Source organism: Myotis davidii, unplaced genomic scaffold, assembly GCF_000327345.1.
Source record: "Myotis davidii unplaced genomic scaffold, ASM32734v1 scaffold81, whole genome shotgun sequence".
In the NCBI taxonomy this organism is placed as follows: Eukaryota; Metazoa; Chordata; class Mammalia; order Chiroptera; family Vespertilionidae; genus Myotis; species Myotis davidii.
Genome location: NW_006291554.1, coordinates 1,340,865 through 1,360,496, shown reverse-complemented (window position 1 = coordinate 1,360,496; position 19,632 = coordinate 1,340,865). Strand labels below are relative to the sequence as shown.

Sequence of the window (19,632 nt, the reverse complement as noted above, 5' to 3'; positions counted from 1 at the left end):
CAGTAGGCATATGTAGGCATTAAATGTATAGAAATTAATAAGACAATCTCTGCAAATCTTAGAAACTTACTGACAAGTGTTACAACATCAATAACATGCTATTGTATAATTTGCTTTTCTGACTATTGCAGAGCCTTTATAAGTTCTAGATGGAAATGTACATTTGCTTTAATTAACTACTTCCTAATGTACTTAATGATATCACCCTTAAAATTGAAATAGATAGTTGAGATAGATTTTATGGAATTTCTTCTACAAAAGGGGACTACGAAGTAAATTTTAGTAAACTTACTATTATATTTTATTATAAACTAAGAAATAGTTTTCCACACCAATCAACAAAAAATTATTTCAAGGATATAAATACTAATTAAAATTAGATCAACAAGTACTAGATGAGTACAAAAATTATCTTAAAAAGTAAAATCATCCTGAAAGCCCTCTATTTCTTATACTCTAAACTAGAGGCCGGGTGCAGTGAGCGGGCCTAACCCATCAGTCAGAGTCCAGCCGTGGGCAAACTACGGCCCGTGGGCCGGATAAGGCCTGTTTGAAATGAATAAAACTGAAAGAAAAAAAAAAGACCGTACCCTTTTATGTAATGATGTTTACTTTGAATTTATATTAGTTCACACAAACACTCCATCCATGCTTTTGTTCCGGCCCTCTGGTCCAGTTTAAGAACCCATTGTGGCCCTCGAGTCAAAAAATTTGCCCACCCCTGAGTCAGACATCCTTAGCGCTGCTGTGGAGGCGGGAGAGGCTTGCCAGCTGTGACCCTGGCTTCTGGCTGAGTGGTGCTCCCCCTGTGGGAGCGCACTGACCAGTCATTCTGCTGTTTGGTCTATTTCCATATTAGCCTTTTATGCCGAAACTGGCTCTTTGACATCACCTGAGGGGTCCCGGATTGCGAGAGGGCGCAGGCCAGGCTGAGGGACCCCACTGGTGCACTATAGGGGCCAGGGAGTGTCGTGGGAGGTTGGCCAGCCAGGGAGGGGCCACGGGAGGGGTCCAGGGCATGTCTGGCCCATCTTGCTCAGGCCCGATTGACCGGACCCCAGCAGCAAGCTAACCTACTGGTTGAAGAATCTGCCCCCTGGTGGTCAATGCATAACGAGTGGTTGAAGGGTCTTAGCATATCATTAGTATATTATGCTTTGATTGGTTGAATTGATGACCAGACAACTGGATACTTAGCATATTAGGCTTTTATTATATGGGATGCTAGGTGAGTGCATGCTCATCTTGGCTTTCCTGTCATTTCACATACTGTAGCCATCCATGGATCATGACAAGTAAGCCAACTTGCTTGTGCATTGAATGAGTCTGCCAGTGATAAGAATTAAAGGCTAAACTTTAAGCCCTTAAATGTCAGGTAGCTCAGTTGGTTAGAGCTTCATCCTGATACACCATGGTTGCATGTTTGATCTCCAGTTCAGGGCACATGTAAAAATCAACCAACAAATGTTGGAAGGTAGCTCAGGTGGTTAGAGCATTGTCCCATAGATCACAAAGTGGGGTAAGATTCCTGTCAGGGCACATACCTTGGTTGGGGGCTCAGTCCCTGGTTGGGGTGTGTACGGGAGGTAGCCAATCAATATCTCTCCCTCACATTGATGTTTCTCTCTCTCCCCATCTCCCTCTCTAAAAGTCAGTAAATCATATCTTTGAGTGAGTATTTAAAAAAAAGAATCAACCAATGAATGCATAAATGACACAACAAATCAATGTTTCTTCTTTATGAATGAATGAATGAATGAATGAATAAATAAATAGATAGATAGATAGATAGATAAAGGCTAAGCTCTAGATTATTACACCTTAACGTAAGTTAATTTTGAAACTAATTATTTCCAGAATTACTTTTTGGATAGTCCACAATTCTAGAAATTATGTTTGCATTTCAAAGTATTAAAAAAAATTAAACTTTCTTTCCCTTGATCATTTTTTCTCTGTATAACAGCCACATTTCTAAAACATTTCCTAAAATGGGTTTATTATTCAAAGTTTCTGAGCAATGATCCCAGCAATTTATTCAAAAAGTAAGTGTCATACCTTTATTTCATTCAAGGCTAAATCTAAATCACAGGTCCAGTTCTTTTTAAATTGCCTCATTTGTAACCTTTAACAATAGAGGAAAGTGTTAATTAAAGTGTCATTTGTTCCCCCAAAAGTCACTATTGCTCCTAATTCATTTATTTTACAGTTTATACCTAAGAGACTGGAGGAAAAAGAATGCATTAATATACTCTAAAAAGTCGTTAGAGCTAAAAAAAATGTCTACTGCATAAATATCTACTTCACACTATTTCCTCCTCAAACCATGGGCAACAATAAGGACAAAGGAAATCCCACACAAAACCATACCTTAAGCCTAACTTGGAAGTCAGAATGCCAAAGCTTCAAAATAATGGTGAATAAAAAGAGAAAAAGTATTAAATCACAGCAATTGATGCCCTTGATCTCTACTGTTCCCACTCCACTTTCACTGCTCCACAAGCAAAGTCAGACTAAAACAAAAACAATGCAAAAACAAAAAACAACGCCCCCCCCCCCCAAAAAAAACCAAACAAACCTGTGGGGAGAATAAAAAATGGGAACTACCAGAGGGATCTAACATTGATTAAAAAAAAAAATACCACTATAGTCTGGCTGGTGTGGCTCAGTGGTTGAGTGTCCACCCCTGAGCCAAAAGGTCACTGGTTCGATTCCCAGTCAGGGCGTTGCCCCAATTGTGGGCTCGGTCACCAGTGGGGGGCATGTGTGAGGCAGACAATGTTTCTCTCTCATTGATGCTTTTATCTATCGCTCTTCCCTTCCTATCTCTCTAAAAGTCAAGAAATATTAAAAAAACAACACTACAAAGTCTAAGTCCACACCAAGTTTAAAAATGCTGGGGGAAAAAAGTGTATGGGTAGGTAGAACACAGAGCACACAGAAGGAACTTAAAAAATTTTACATGATTTAAAGAAGACAATTTGAAATGCATAGCTTTTGGGAAAGGACAAAAAGATAAAAATGGAAAGGAGAAGCAACCTTTGGCAATTGCAAAGAGGAAAAGAAGAAAAAAGGGAAAGAAAAAGGTACCATTAAACTAAGAGTGTTGCAATAGACCTATAAAAAATACTCAATGTCACTAAACATCAGAGAATGGCTACCATCAATAAATCAACAAACAAGTGCCATTTTTATTGCAACAAATTGGAGAGAACTGAAATACCAGTTACTTATCATACATCCACACAATGGAGTATTTTGCATTTATAAAAAGTGATGAATTTCTCTATGAATTGATTGATTTCCAAGATATACTGTTTGATGAAAAAAGCAAAGTTGTAAAGAATACTTTTTGTATGTTATACTTTATGTGAGAAAGAAGTGAAGGTAAATATATATATATTTGCTCAGAATAAGAAGGATTAACCAGAAACTAAAAGACTGGTTCCTTCCAATGTGTAGGTAAAAAAAGGAGTAGAAGGAAGGAGGGAATGGAAATGGGAAGTAGGGGTAAGGAGGAGCAACTCTTTTCACTGAATACTTTTTAGTACAGCTTTGATTCTTACAAGTAACAATAATGTTTTATATACCTCCCTAAATAAAACTAACTAGGATGTAGAAGAACTCCAAAACATAGTACAAACAGTAACAAATAAACCTAAATATTCTACAATAACCATACTGAATGAGAGTAGGGGAAAAAAGAACTACCTTAAGTTAATGTAGGAAATAGTATTTTGGCTGAATGCTGTAAGGCAAAAGAAAAAATAGCTTTTACTAATACTGAACTCGAGATAGTAATCCCTCTCCCCAGGGGTATAAGTTAGCAGTTCTGAGACTACTTTATGTGGATAGATAGTAGGATTGAATAAATGAATAAACATATTGTAGATAATGAGAATCAGATTTCTTACTGTCAGAGAAAAATTTATAAATAAGAAAAGGCTAAAATAAACCCATAGTGTTGGATTAGAATCAAGCCATCAGTCTGAACTGTTTTTTAATATGGATACAAAGAGAAATATTTTGTTATGTGTATTTTGTATACACATATTTCCAATACATATATTTACATATTTTCATATGCATATATAATATCTTTCCTAGCTCTGTCCACTGACAAGACCTGGCTGCAATGACACTTCAGCAGCAATGAGCCTCTAGCTCAGGGGAAGAATAACATAATTTGGAGGCTATTCTTTTTGTATGTACAGTTTAGTAATTAAAAAAAACACCTTATGGCCTTTCTTTTACTCAATACAGATATATTATGGTACTACCCTTATAATTATCATAGTTTTTTTTAAAGGGCTTTGGAAGGCCATAAGTTGAACAGAAAAAGCAAGCAGTGAGAAAAAGAATGGAAGAGAGGAACTAAAATATTTTACTTAGCTTACATGACAAGAGTGAAAAAGAAAAAATTATTAAGGTAATTTATATACATATATGAGAGCACAATAAGAATTAAGTTGTGAACCAGAGGATAAGAGAGATTCCTTTTACACTTAATGTACCAGGCACTGAGATGAAATCAGGTACTGAGAATGATCTGGTGAGGCTGGCCAGGAAAGTTGGCTAGAGGCAGCTTGACTAATGGCAGTGTAACTAAGACATGAACAAGAGACGGGAGAAAGGCTTAAGGCGTACACTGTGTAACTAGATGTTTGCACGTGTGAATAGCGATAAGTGCTTTGCCTTCATCCTTTATAAGTCCCCACCAACACACACACACACGCACACACACACACACACGCACACGCACGCCTTAATTATAGTGATTCTTACCTGGATTTCATTTCTAGAACCGCAGTTATTTCTTGTTTGGGAGCTTGTACTTGGTGTAAGAGTTTAACAATATAGCTAAAGTGTTCTGGGTCAAGCAACAGCCCAGCTTCAACAAGCTGAAGAAGAGAGGAAAAAAAATATATATATATTTTTATCTTTACCATAGTCATTCTAATAAAAATATGAAAGCGTTGAAAACCACAAAGTGTGTGAAACAACCAAGAGAGTGATGCGGAAAGCGAAACATTGACAAGGAGAATTAACACTCCTTAAAAAATTTAAACCATACTTTCTTCAAATACTTGGAAACCATAATAAGACACCCGACTTCAAGAATTTAAAGCAAAAAGAAAGCTGTGATTTGAACTTTAAACTTGAATATTCTTCCTGTTCTCCAAGTTATCTCAACAATTTTGTCACTTTACCCCTTCTTTTCACTCATCCCACCTGTAGTAAAGCATTGATGTATACCTTATCCCTGATTGTAAACTTCCTGAGAAGTATCATACTGAGGTTTTCTACAACTCCTAGAGGTGATCAGTAATATCTGATTAAAAAATTTTCCAGGCAAGTAATTCTGTCAAGTTTTGTAATGTGGAACTAGAGGTATTCATTGAAATATCTGTTCATTAGCTAGAGTAGTTCCAGTGCTGCTTCCCAAAGAAAATGAGGGGTTTTCTGGCTATTAGGCCTATTCAGAAATAAATGGCGGGGCAGTACAAATCCAAGGAAGTATTCAACCTAAGTAAAAATTTTAATATATTTTTAGAGAGCCATATTTTTTTGTTTATGCCAAATATAAAATTAATTACTAGCTACCATTTTCCATTTACTTTGTTCTGGTCATGACTTTCTATTTGTATATTTACTTATACATTTATTTTTATTAGAAATGACCTCAAATTTTTTGTAAGAGGAAAATGTTCTATAATTATCCTTAAGGTGTAGATATGAGGATAGTTTACAAATCAGAAAGAAGTCACCTGAAGTGCGTGGAACTATTTATTTAAAGGGAAGGCCTGTCAGTCACTGGAGTCTGTTTATAAACCCTATTTCAGGAGAAAAGAAACATTTCTAAAAATAGAATTCTTGGCATTAAGAATGTGAATAAAAGACAGTTTAAGAGTGTAAGCAGAAATCATTATTTTTTTGAAAAATCATTATTTCTTTCTAAATCATTTTCTTTTAATTGATTATTCACTACCAGAGAATAAAAGAGACAAAATAAAATCATACCTTGCAAAAGATACCAATTAAAGCAGGTACAGCACTCCTTAATTTCATAGTTGCCACATACTCAAATATTTCTAGTAATATTTTCAGAGCAGGCTGGATAAAACAAAAAAATTACACTCATGTTCATGTCTTCTTTCAGTACATTTTAAATGTCTCTAATTTATGCTGAAAAAAAGTGTTTTCTAGGAAGTAGTCAACAAATGTGGAAATTATAACTTAAATTATATAAACAAGAACTATAATAGAGGAATTAAGTTATTAAAAATAATATATTTTTAGGTTACTTACCAGCGTGTTAACCATTATGCTGAGGTTCAGTACCTGAAATACTTCTTTCAATAAGCAATGCTTGAGTAAAGAATTCAAGAGGTCATTTAGCACTTGTAAATCAAAGTGTATACCAGGAGGAAACTTTCTGTAGTACTCTGTAAACATGTTTACTGAAAATGAAAAAAATATATTAGTCATTTGCTACTTTTAAGATATTCATCTTTCCTAAATTGGACAATTTTTCTATTTTTAAAGACTAAGTAGTAGAAATTCATTTTCTTAAAGGGTACATTTCCAGTATCAGAAATATTTGATGAAAATACAGTCAAACCTCGATTCTCGAATGTCTCCCATCTCAAACAGTTTGCTTCTCACTGACAACCCTTTCATGCTGATGCCTGTATGATTAGTCATGCATCTCTCCGGGATAAACAAAAGGAGAGAATGGGTGAGTATGGGTCATTTTACCACTGTTAAAGTCTCAGACTGTTGTGCTGTGAATATTTTTGCGTTTTTTTGTTTTTGTTGCTGCTTATAATTATTATTAAATTTTCACTTTTTACATTTCCTTTCTTTTTGTTAAAATTTCATTTATATTTCATGTCCTTTTTGTTTTTCAAGTGCTTATTTATAGATTAAATAGTACACTACACATGTACTGTATATACGAAAGGTTAAAGCAAGGAACCATTTGGGAGTCTGGAATGGATTAATTCAATTTACATTATTTCTAATGGGAAAAATAATTTGGTTTTCCAACAGCTTTCCGGAATGAATTAAGTTCAAAAAACGAGGTTCCACTGTAATTTAAAGCAAAAGTTAATGGCAATGACATTTGAAGCCAACAAGGCATGTTAGGAACTAGATTGAAAACTAACTCATGGGCTCTCCACAAAAAATAGGTCCAAACTGCCTCATACATCATGGTCTCAATATGAACTTCCAGGAAGCCTCACTCCTAGGGAGTCTTCAGGCAATGGCCTGGTCATGTATGACAAACTATATAATTTGGGGTTGGATGCAGACTATATTTTGACATATACCCCTTTTTGTTGTTTTAACTCCGCCAACATGTTGACCTTGAGGATATTTTTTATTCCAGCTTATGATTATGAACATTGTACTAAAAATGTACTAATACATTGTACTAATACATTATGAAAACATTCAGCTTTATTCCAAAGTTTCTTTATATACTTCAATTTTTTTCCTGGCACATACAGAAAAATTCTTCCGGCTATTCACTTTGCAATATCTGTATAGTTGCCTAAATAAGAAGCAGATTACAGATAACATGGGAAATTCAATGTCTGCTACTGTAACTTATTAATAAAACTGAAACTGCAGATGTTTAAAAAAGAAGGTATAGTTGCAAAGAACTTGTTAGCTAGTGTTATAGTCCACTAATTGACATGCATCCCTCCTTTTTGACATTAAATACTTAAAAATTTAAATTATTAAAGTGTTAATATAGTTTCTCCTTTTATTTTATTTTTAAACTAGAGGCCTGGTGCACAAAATTAGTGCATGGTGCAGCCCCTTGGCCTGGCCAGTGATCGAAGCGTGAGCATCTGGTATGGAAGGGCAGGTCCCAGCTGACCTCTGGGTCCTGGGCAGCACCTGGGTCTCTGGGTCCCCACGCATCCCCCTCCACCTAAGTTACTGTGCTCAAGTCCCCACATGGAGATGCGGTGAGCATGGCTGGACATTGCGAGCTGGGCCACCCAGTGGCGCCGCACAGAAGCCGGGTGGGCAGTGCACTCTCTTCCAGCCTGCCTCGCAAATCGGCTCCTGCGCGAACCCAGGGGGAGCCCAACTAGCCCCTGTGGTCCTGGTGGCTGCAACCCGGTTCACCTGGAAGACACCATGTGGGTGCAGGGTGGGCTCCTCATGGGTGCCTGGCACCTGAGTGCGGGGGGGGGGGGCACCTGAGCGGGGGGGCTTCCCTGAAGTGCGAGCCCTGGCATCCTGGGGAAGGGTAGCAGGGGGAGTGAGAGTGAGCTCGGCGGGCCCCCTCTCTCCCCCACATCCTTACCACACCTCCATCCCTATCACCTCTGCCCCCAGGTAGCTGGTGAGAGGTTGCAGCGTGTTGCCAACACCTGCCATGTTCTGCGCCACCCCCTGGTGGTCAGCGCACGTCATAGTGAGCAGTTGAACTCCCGGTATCCCAGTCGAACTACCACCCAAGGGGACAATTTGCATATTAGACTTTTATTATATAGGATTCTCACCCAAGGATATATTTTTATTGATTTTTAGAGAGAGAAGAAGGGAGAGACAGAGAGAAACATCTATGTGAGAGAGGAACATCGATTGGATGCCTTCCCCATACATACCCCGATTGGGGATCGAACCCACAACCTAGGTATATGCCCTGACTGGGAATCGAACCTGCAACTTTTTGGTGTACAGGATAATGCTCCAACAACTGAGCTACCCAGCCAGGGCACTTATTTTTAATTCTTTCTAAGACCAACAGAACTATTCTAAAGCATTTGGTTTTCATACTTAAAAGTACTAAATTACTTTCAAACTATAAAATACAATGATACATGGTTTGAAACACATTAATGAATTTAGAGTAGTCATTTCATTGTCTCATACCTGCACGTTGTAGCAAACACAGCTCGTTGATGCTTATATATTTTTTAAGCACATCCATGCAAACCTGCAAGTTGTGAAAAATGTAAAATTACCTTTTGATATTTCATAAAAACTATACAAATTTCAATCCTATCTTTATGCTTATTCCATTTGTTTAAAAGTGAATTTCAAGCAATGGAATAAAGAAGCTGATGTTAGGTTAGTTCAGATCTGAAATACATGCTGAATTAATTACAAAAACAGTAATTAGAGAATCTCTGTCAAAGAAAGAGTCAAGGAAACAATCAAGATTATAAGCAACTGCAGAAGGGAGGAAAATCCTTGAACATTATAATAAGTCTTATTTAGGTCATTTAAAAAATAACCATTTATTGACTCAAAGATAAAACACTGACCAGACTTTACATACTTTACCTTTTCATCCCCTTGCTCAGGCACGTGAGCAAACTTACACTGTGATCGCTCACAGCCACGTAACGTGTTAAAATGAAATTTGCAATATCTATGGGGTATCATCAACCCTAGGGACTTCTGAAACACCTAGAAAATAAGACAAATTCCCTTTCTGTGTTAAATATAAAATACTTATTATAGTCAAGTGAGAAAACATTTGAAACAATCAGAAATATATACCCAAAAACAGTATCAAAATAAATTGCTTGCTGACTTGATAAAAAATAAAGCTTCAAACAATTTACATTTCAAAAATTATGAAAAATCAATTAAAGTGAGTTGTCTAAATTTTTGCAATTTCCTTTAGTTGTAAAGTATTCTCGAAGTTAGTGCTTTACTTTGTATCTCTTAAAAAGCTGATATAGTCCCTCTTCCTTGTGTAGCTTGCCTCCTTTTGCTTTCAGAAAAAGTTAATTTTATTATAATATGCATCATATTTCAAATGTATTTATTAGAACCAAAATTTTCCTTAGCTTTTCAGATGAACAGAAGAAGTCAAATGATAGTCAAATCTTTCTGTGACAAACTTCTATATCACTATTCCCTTTCATCATAGGGAATATTTATCCCATATTTTCTTTTTTTTTTAATCCCGTATTTTCCATTTTGGATATCTACCCCCTCTTCTGCTTTCAACCTCTTATGTTATTTATAAATATCTTCTGAATCACAACAAATTTTCTGCCTCTTTACCACCAACCCCAATTCAAAAAAATCCATACAATATCTGGAACTGGTTAAAAAATGATAGGGAAATACAACCAGAAAAGCCTAAAGTATGTGTTTTATAAGATTATTATTTTTTATTATTTTTAATCTTTACCGAGAACATGTTTAGAGAGACGGGAGGGAGGGAGGGAGGGAGACACACACACACACACACACACCCCGATGTGAGAGAGAAACATCGATCAGTTGCCCCTGGGGGTTCAAACTCGAAACCCAGGTATGTGCCCTGATCTGTAATGGAACCAGCTACCTTTAGGTGCACAGAATGACACTTAAGCAACTGAGCCACTCCGGCTCGGCAGATTACTTTTTTAAAATGTGGGACTTACCCTTACAACCTTTTCCCTGTTAAATATTTCACAGGTTTCAGGGTTCTGCAACTTTAGGACACAATGTTGTCCTGAAAATCTGAAATCTACAAATAATTAAGAATGACATTATACACCAATAGGTTACAACTTATTTCTTTTATACAATAAAACAGATGACCACTACTGTCTGCTTTTAAAGTTTTACTTGGGACTCTATTCATGCTCAATTCATTGACTGTGCTGCCATGGGTGTTCTGTGAAATACAGAATGATTTACAGATTAGGTGCTCTTTAAGTATTTTCAGACCTAAATTTAAAATTTATTCTAAGCTAAAGATACTTTCTTTTTATTTTTGAAGATACTTTCTTAAAAGCCTTACACAGCAGCATTGAGCACTGCATTCAAATGATTATCTCTAAATTAAACAGAGAAGTATTATACCTTATACTTTACACAATCATACTCTTTAAAATAATTCTTTATTGATGAAAGTATTACATATGTCCCCTTTTTTCCTCCCCCGCCCTGTGCCTCAGGCCTCCACCACCCTATTGTCCGTGCCCATGGGTTACGCATATATGCGTATAAGGTCTTTGGTTGCACAATAAATTTTTCTAAGGAAAGAAAGCTACTGACATCCCAGGTGCTTCAGACTGAACTGTAACCTCCCTCAAATTCATATGTTCAAGCCCTAACCCCCACTGTGACTTCATTTGGAGATAGGGCTTTTTAAGGAAGTATTAAGGTTTAAATTGGGTCAAAAGGGTGAGGCCCTGGTCTGATAGAATTAGTGTCTTTATAAGAAGAGACACCAGAGAGCTTACTCTCTCTATACACATGTACCAAAGGAAAGGCCATGTGAGCCAGGAACTGAACCCTGCTAGAACCTTGATCTTGGACTTCTAGCCTCCAGAACCATGCAAAATAAATTTCTGTTGTTTAACCCCTTGAGTGCCTGGGAGCGCCATCAAAGCTTCGAAATAGCATCCAGTTCTAAGTCTGCTTTTATTAGTGATGGTGATATTGCTAAATATGTCAATGTAGTAAAGGTTTCCTTAAGTTTTTGAATATGTAACTTCATTTACTTGTGATTCATAATTTTTTTCCTAAACTGCTGTAAAATCAGCAAAAATGCCTTGGTAATTTTAGCAAAGTTCCTAGGATATTGGTTGGCACTCAAAGGGTTAAGCCACCTAGTCTGTGGTATTTGGTTATTGCAGCTTGAGCTGATGAATATATTAGGCATCATATTCCTTAATGTTGGTCTTTTAAAATAAGAGGATCTTAAAAAAATTTTTTCTAAAGATAAAAATTTTTTAAATTTTAAATGATTTCTTTTTTGGGGGGCAGCATCCAGATATCATTTGGAACAAGCTAAAACTTTCACTGCATAGCTTTGCAGTAATTTTCATTATGAAACCTGAAAGATTTTCAAGATAAAATACATGACCATCATGGGCTTGTTGCTATAGTATATAACAGGTTGCATGAAGTCAGTAGTGTGAAGGTACAGAAGAGTTAGGTGTGAGCTGCACAAAAACATTTTATTGTTTCTAAATTCATTCTTCAATCTAGCTTATTTTTATCAAAGCATTATGAATTAAAAGAACTGACACATTCTAAAATATATTCTAAATAATCAACTAAAGTATGAAATTTTAGGTATAACCTATCATTTGCTTGTATTACCAATATCACATAAATACATACTTCAGAAATTATTCCATCAAAAGTACTAAATGTACACATCCTTTAATTTTAATATATTCTATTTTAATTTTTTTTACTTTTTTGTTTTTAGTAGAAAAATCTCCTATATAGTTTCTATATTATCAAAAGCCAACATAATTTTATTGAGAAAATAGTACCATTCATCCATGGCTTTAGTGTGTCTTCTTGAAAAGCACTTAGATTCAAAGGTGGCAGCGATAAGCACAGAGGTTTTGGGCCCAGTGTTGCTAACTGACATTCACTAACCATAATCTCTGCATTTTTAGAATCTTTGCTGTGTGAGCAGAAAAAACAAAATCACAATTTAAGTTTATTCCAAAAACAAAGTAATGAGAATAAAATTAAGGAATACAACCTAATGCTATATATTCCTATATACTATTATTATACTTTGATTATCTGGTATTTATAGATTATTAGCTCGAGAGAGGAAGGGAGAGAGATTGAGACATTTGTTGTTCCACTTTATGTATTCATTGATTGATTCTTTAAAAAAATATGTTTTTATTGATTTCAGAGAAAGGAAGGGAGAAGGAGAGAGAGAAAAATCAATGATGAGAGAGAATCATTCATTAGCTGCCTCCTAAACACCCCCTACTAGGGATTGAGCCTGAAACCTGGGATATGCCCTGACCAGGAATCCATCGAAGACCTTCTGGTTCATGGGTCGACACTCAACCATTGAGCCATACTGGTCACGTCACTGGCTGATTCTTGTATATGCCTTGACCAGGGATCAAACCCACAACCTTGGCATATTGGGATGACGCCCTAACCAAGATACCTGGCCAGGGCCAATTATTCAGTATTTTTAACAGGTTGTTTCTACCTTCTTAGCTAGAAAACCAAAGCTTGTTAAATGACTGGGACAGGGATAGGAATTAGGTGGTGGAATTAAAACTAAAGCAAAATATTTTTGATCATGCCAGACAAAAGGTTTGAAGAAGGACTGGCCTAGTGTTCCAATCCAGAAAAGATCATTCAATTACTCTATTGAGAGTGCAATAAAATAAATTATAAATTATTCTTCAGGACAAGTATATATAATAAATTTATACATGTACTTGGGAGCTTCCTTTGGGAAGAAGTTTAAAAAATGTATTTTTCTTGGTTGCTCATTTAAACAGCTTTGACTATATTCTAATATATGAGATTCTATATAACCAATTTTAGAAAAACTTAACCTGAACTTATCTAGAAACTTATCTAGAAAAAGAAATAACTTAAGCAAGGGGGAGGCTGGGAAGCATCTCAGAACTGACAAATATAAGTGAATTTCCTTTTTAGAAGATCACTCAGATACTATAATATTTTATCTAAAAAACAGTTCTAATAAGCATTTCCAACTGGGGTTCCCCAGGCCAAAAGAGAATAAAAATAGTAAGAAAAGGGGCCCACACTTAATAATAGTTGAAACTTAGCACCAATGGAGTTTAATTAAAAAAATACATATAAAACATAGTTCTCTTCCCAACTTGGGACATTAGTGTGCAATCAACATAACTCCTCTTCAAATAAAACAAAAGTAGTAACATAAAACAAAGAAATAGGAATTATGGAATTTTATAGATGGAAAAGATTCTCTAGTAAAATTCTTTTATTTTTGATTGGATCACTAAAGCACAGGTTAATGGTCACACTCCTGGTCATTATGGCAGAGCCAAAGTGATAATATAACTCTGCAGGATGCAATGACACTTTATTTGTAAGCAGAATGCTTTCAATAGAAAAGTTAACCCTGTTAGTTTTTCTTTAAGATCTCCAAATAGTCATGAATCAAAAGGGCTTCTGTGCCAATCTAATTTTGACCTAGGCTTTTCCTTAATACAATGGTTCCCAAACTTTAGCATGAATCTGGATCAGCTGATGGCCATATTGAAACAGATTCATGGGCCCCATCTCCAGAGTTTGGGAGGTCAGGAATGGGACCCAATAATTTGTATTTCTGACAAGTTCCCCTATGATGCTGCTCCAAGAATCACACTTTGAAAACCACTGGCTGTCCTAGCTGGTTTGCTCAATGGATAGAGCATGCACTTGTGGGCTGAAGGGTTCGAGATTTGATTCCGGGCAAGGGCACATGCCCGGGTTGCAGGCTTAATCCCCAGTTGGGGGCATGTAGGAGGCAGCCAATCACTGATTTTCTCTCATCGTTGATGTTTCTCTCTCTCTCTCCCTTTCCTCTCTGAAATCAATAAAAATATATTTTTAAAAAAAGAAACCCACTGGCTTAACATAAAAGACTTGAACATATTCATCACCTGATCTGAGTGTGCTCTGGCCACAACAGCAAAATGGGGGTGGAGGATGGGACCAGATGGTCTCCAAGGCATCCTCCAACCCTACATTTGGTGCCTATATATGTTCTAGTAAGTGTACTGTAGCTCTCAGTACTAATCACTGCAGTCACGTAAATACCTGCAAACTGCAATGTTCACCTGATTGCCTCCATTCTTACCATCATAAAAGTCACATACATAGTCCTTATTCTTTTACTAGTAGCCCTGTGCACAAATCCGTGCGCCAGTAGCTCGCTGCCACTCCCCTGTTGCTCCCCCCACCACTCTCTCTGCTCCCCTCATAGCTTGCTGCCCTGCCCCCTCCTGTAGCTCTCCTCCACCCCCTTGTAGCTCGCTGCGCCACCCTCCTGCTGATCTGTGATCCAGTCGTTAAGTGGTTGGTCATTATGTAACAACCATTTGCATATTACATCTTTATTATATAGATCATTATTCCTTATACCTTTCTCAAAAACTATTTTAAGGACTCAAAAAACTTAGTGACAGTTTTAAGGTAACTTACAATATCCCTGACATCTAGGTATAACTGACATATTAATTAAATAATGCCCATGTGTGGCTTATGGCATAGTAGTCCAAGCACATACAGCACAGAATGAAAAACATACTCAAGATGCAAATCATATGAATAACTGTCTTAAAGTTACAGATTTAAAAATTGTTACAGACCTTTTGCAAACTTCATGCATATTTTCTTTTTCTTCCTTAATAGTCACTTTGTCTGAAAATTTACACTGTGAAGATATGTTAAAAAGTTCAAGTTTAAATATCTGTATTCCATATTAAGCTATGAGGCTTACAAGATTTATTAGAATGTATTAGATGTTAATTAAACAACTGGTTTATGGCCAACCTAGAAAACAATCCTACTCTACATTATTTAAAATACTGAAAATTGACTTCAGAATTTCCACTGTTGCTTAAGAGAAAAACAAATAAATCTATTTTCTCAGCTTTTGATATCACCTCTTGTACAAGCCAACATTTCAAATTATTATGAACAATTAAAGTCATGCAAAAAAAGTCATGCTTCTTTCCAATATATTGACTTTAGAGAGAGGGAGGGGAGAAAGGAAGGAGAGAGAGAACGATCCTTTTTTTGTTGTTCTACTTATTTTTGCATTCATTGGTTTATTTTTGGATGTTCCTGTGTGTGCCCTGACTGGGGATCAAACCACAACCTTGGCTTATTGGGATGATGCTCTAACCAACTGAGCTACCTGTCCAGGGTTATGCTTCATTAAGAAAAAAAGCTTTGAGTAACTTTTATTTTTAGGTGGTATTTATGAACATACATTTATTTTTCATTAGAAATATTTATATGCCCGGCCGGTGTGGCCCAGTGGTTGAGCATCGACCTATGAACCAAGAGGTCACAGTTTGATTCTCGGTCAGGGCATATGCCCAGGTTGTGGGTTCAATCCACAGCGTGGGGAGTTCAGGAGGCAGCTGATCAATGATTCTCTCGCATCATTGATGTTTCTATATATCTCTCTCCCTTCCTCTCTGAAGTCAATAAAAATATATTAAAAAAGAGAAATATTTATATGTATTTAGGTCTCAATTCTATTTGGTAATAGGTACCAAATTTAGAGTTGGGGGATACCCTGGAGACCATCTGGTTCCACACTCCACTCCCATTTTGCTGTTATGGTCAGACTGAGGCATCAATGTAACTATTGATACATGCACTGAACTGCAAGTGGCTTCAGGGGCATCTTTAGGAGTCAGCTACATGGCAGAAGACATCAAGATCAAAATCAATAACTACCAGATTACCCCTTTGACAGCTGCTTCCCCAACCAGAACCAGACCAGAAACTGTTGGCAGAAATATCTGGACTTCCATCCCGTGAGAAGGCAGACTGCTAAAGGGGTTGATGTCTCCATGTGCGAATGGTACGGGTGTGTATACAAGTCCTTTTGCTTCATATCCTGGGTGTTGACCTGGGATGACGGCCGGGCAAAAGGCGTATTTCTTGGGAAGATCTGAATTGGTTGTACCCCACCTGTCTCTGTCCTTCACCCTTCTCCCAGGGAGGTGAAGAGAGACCTGGGTACATCCCACCCTAGGATCCTGTAACATGGCTTAAGTGATAATACTTTTGGAAAAGTATAAAATTGTATATGTGTGAAAGATCTGGATGACTGGGAAAGATGCCAGGTGGGAAATGGTACCTGGACCAGTAAGAGGGGCTTCAGAGTGAGTATTTTTTATTTATAAAAAATATTTTTCTTGATTTCAGAGAGAAAGAGAGGGAGAGATAGAAACATCAATGAGAATCATTGATCTGCTGCCTCCTACACACCCTCTACTGGGCATCGAGCCTGCAACCCGAATTGAATCTGGGACTCTTCAAGTCCACAGGCCAACATTCTATTCCCTGAGCCAAACTGGCTAGGGCCAGAGTGAGTATTTTTTTAATTTTGTTTTGAATTTTTATTATATCAAAATTTGACCAGTTCCTCTATGCCAGACAATAGAGTAAATGATGATAGGAAATAGCCACAAGTCCCTGTATGTGCTAAAATTTATCTGTATTTTCTCTTAGTTATCTGTATAATTTAAAAAACTTTTCTTAATTTTTGAGCCAAATGAAAATCATATGATAAAAAAATGTAAAAAAGGAAAAAAGAAATATTTAGGTGTATTTAAAACATTGCTGTACTTAAAACATTTCACAATTAGTGTTTTTGGAGTTGTGATTTTCTAATTACTATAAGAAAGTTATACATGCTCAAATATTAAACTTTTGAGAAAACAGGCACCAAGAAAGTAATCTCCCAAATCACCCATTACTTGAGTAGTCAGAGATAACCAATATCTTACTTGTATCTTTTTAAAATCTTTTAAATTTTATTTTGTTTTCCCTAAAAATTTCCAGTTTTATTGAGAAATAATTGATATCGTCACTATATAAATTTAAGCCATATAGCATCATGGTTTGATTTATATATTGGAGTTGGCAAAAGCATGCTTTGAGAAATTAGAAATTTGATTAATGCAAAAATCCAAACACAAATGTTTATAGCAGTTTTATTTGTAATAGCCCAAAATTAGAAACAACCCAGATATCCTTCAAAGAGTGTATAGCTAAATAAACTGTGGTAAGTCATACTATGGAATGTTATTAAGCAATAACAGTAAATGAACTATTGATACATGTAACAAACTTGATGAATACCCAGAGGATTATATTGGCTGAAAAACCCTATCTGAAGAGGTTCCAGACTGTATGATTCCATTTATATAACACAAGGGGCCCTGTGCACAAAATTCATGCACGGTGGGGTGGGGTGGGGGGGTGGTTTCCCTCAGCCCAGCCTGCCCCGTCTCACAGACTGGGAGCCCTCAGGGGATGTACTATTGACAGCTTAGGTCCACTCCCTGTGGCCTAAGCTGCAGTCTGGCCTCCCTCTTCAGGAGGTGACCGGGCTGATCAGGGGAAGGCGCCAGCCCCATCACCCTGCTGCTGCAGCCACTGCCAGCCACCGCAGTTGCCAAGGTGTTTGAAAGGTGCTGCCCCTATCACCCCACTGTAGCTGCCACTACTGGCCACCATAGCTGCTGGCCCTCAACCCTCATGGCCACCAAGTGTTTCATCAACATGGACTCTAGGCCCTTCTCCATGAAAAAATGACAACTTTCCTTAGGCATTTTCAAGATGTGTCTTTCATAGGATATGACATTTCTTTTTTTTTATCCTCACCTGAGGATATGTTTCCATTGATTTTTAGAGAATGTGGAAGAGAAAGGGAAAGACAGAGAGAAACATCAAAGTGAGAGGAACACTTTGATTGGTTGCCTTCTGCATGAGCCCTGACCTGGGCCCCGGCCAGGGAGGAGCCTTCAACCTAGGTACATGCCCTTGATCATAATCAAACCTGGACCTTGCGGTCGGCAAGCCGAGGCTCTATCCACTGAGCCAAACTGGCTAGGGCAGGATATGACATTTCTTAGCTCCTCCAGCAGTGGACCTTCATTTCTTCCTCCAGGAGTGAGGTGGAAAAACCCTAGATCACCTTCTTGGATTCTTATAACCCAAGTTACCAAGAACACTGCAAGTGGCAGTGTACAGGGAGCTTAGCCAATGAGTTGTCAGAAAAGGTTTTTATGCTCGAACTGGTTTGGCTCAGTGGATAGAGCGTCGGCCTGCAGACTGAAGGGTCCCAGGTTTGATTCCTGTTAAGGGCATGTGCTTTGGTTGGGGGCACATCCCCATTGGGGAGGGTGCAGGAGTCAGCTGATCGATGTTTCTCTCTCATTGATGTTTCCAACTGTCTATTTCTCTCCCCTCTTCTCTGTAAAAAAATCAATAAAACATATTTAAAAAAAAGAACAGGTGTTTCCTCTGCAGCTCATGTGCAGAGGACCCCCTGCATTGTATCCACTGGGCTAGGGGCATGTCCCCACTGCTAGAGGAGTAGTGGTGAGGGTCACGCCCCCAAGGCTAGCAGCCAGCCCCATGTTGTGGGCGCTGGGCTGAAGGGCGTGCAGACCCAGGCAGCACAGCGGCCACTGCTGCCAGGTGCACACCTCCCAGACCGGCAACCCCGCATTGTGGGCGCCAGGCTCGGGGGCGTGGATCTGGGCTGCCGCTTGGCGCTGGCACACGTGCAGGTGGCGATGGGGCGGGAACATCCACTTGGCACCTGTGCCCATAGGCCCAGAGTGGCTGGGGGCCTTCTGGGACCCCCGCCACTCAGGCCTACGCGCAGGCCTACAGGGTAGGAGTGGCCTGGGTCCCGAGGATGTTCTGGGGACCCAAGCCGCTTGGCGCCTGTGTTTGCAAATTAACCCAACAAAGATGGCATACTTTGCATACTCACTCCTGATTGGCTGGTGAGCACAGCGGAGGGAGGGTCAATTTATATATTTCTCTTTTATTATATAGGATTCTTGAAATGACAAAACTATAGAAATGGAGAACAGATTAGTGGTTGTCAAAGGTTAAGGAGGGATTAGGGGTAGGAGGGAAGAAAGTAGCTATGGCAATAAAAGGGCAACATGAGGGATCCTGTGGTGACAGAAATGTTTTGTATTATAACTATAATAATGCCAATATTCTGATTGTGCTCTTGTACTATAGTTTTGCAATGTCATTGGGGGAAATTGGGTAAAGGGTACATGAGATTACTATGTTATTTTTTTACAACTGCATGTGAATCTGCATTTATCTCAAAAAAAAGTTTAATTACAAAAAAAAATAAAA

The 19,632-nt window shown here is 37.8% G+C and overlaps 1 protein-coding gene and 1 pseudogene across 1 annotated transcript in view; one reads left to right on the top strand and one right to left on the bottom strand.

The window, feature by feature from the left end:
• Window positions 1-19,632, bottom strand: part of TOPAZ1 (testis and ovary specific PAZ domain containing 1) — a 42,871-nt gene that overhangs the window by 14,397 nt on the left and 8,842 nt on the right. Inside the window, exons 5-13 of the mRNA XM_006765105.1 lie at window positions 15,090-15,154; window positions 12,258-12,394; window positions 10,407-10,492; window positions 9,310-9,435; window positions 8,896-8,959; window positions 6,307-6,458; window positions 6,019-6,111; window positions 4,783-4,898; window positions 2,056-2,122 (exon numbers count right to left, since the gene is read on the bottom strand). Coding sequence (XP_006765168.1) covers window positions 2,056-2,122; window positions 4,783-4,898; window positions 6,019-6,111; window positions 6,307-6,458; window positions 8,896-8,959; window positions 9,310-9,435; window positions 10,407-10,492; window positions 12,258-12,394; window positions 15,090-15,154 — 906 coding nt within the window. The remainder of the gene's footprint in view (window positions 1-2,055; window positions 2,123-4,782; window positions 4,899-6,018; window positions 6,112-6,306; window positions 6,459-8,895; window positions 8,960-9,309; window positions 9,436-10,406; window positions 10,493-12,257; window positions 12,395-15,089; window positions 15,155-19,632) is intronic.
• LOC102753878 lies at window positions 16,156-16,412 on the top strand (annotated as a pseudogene).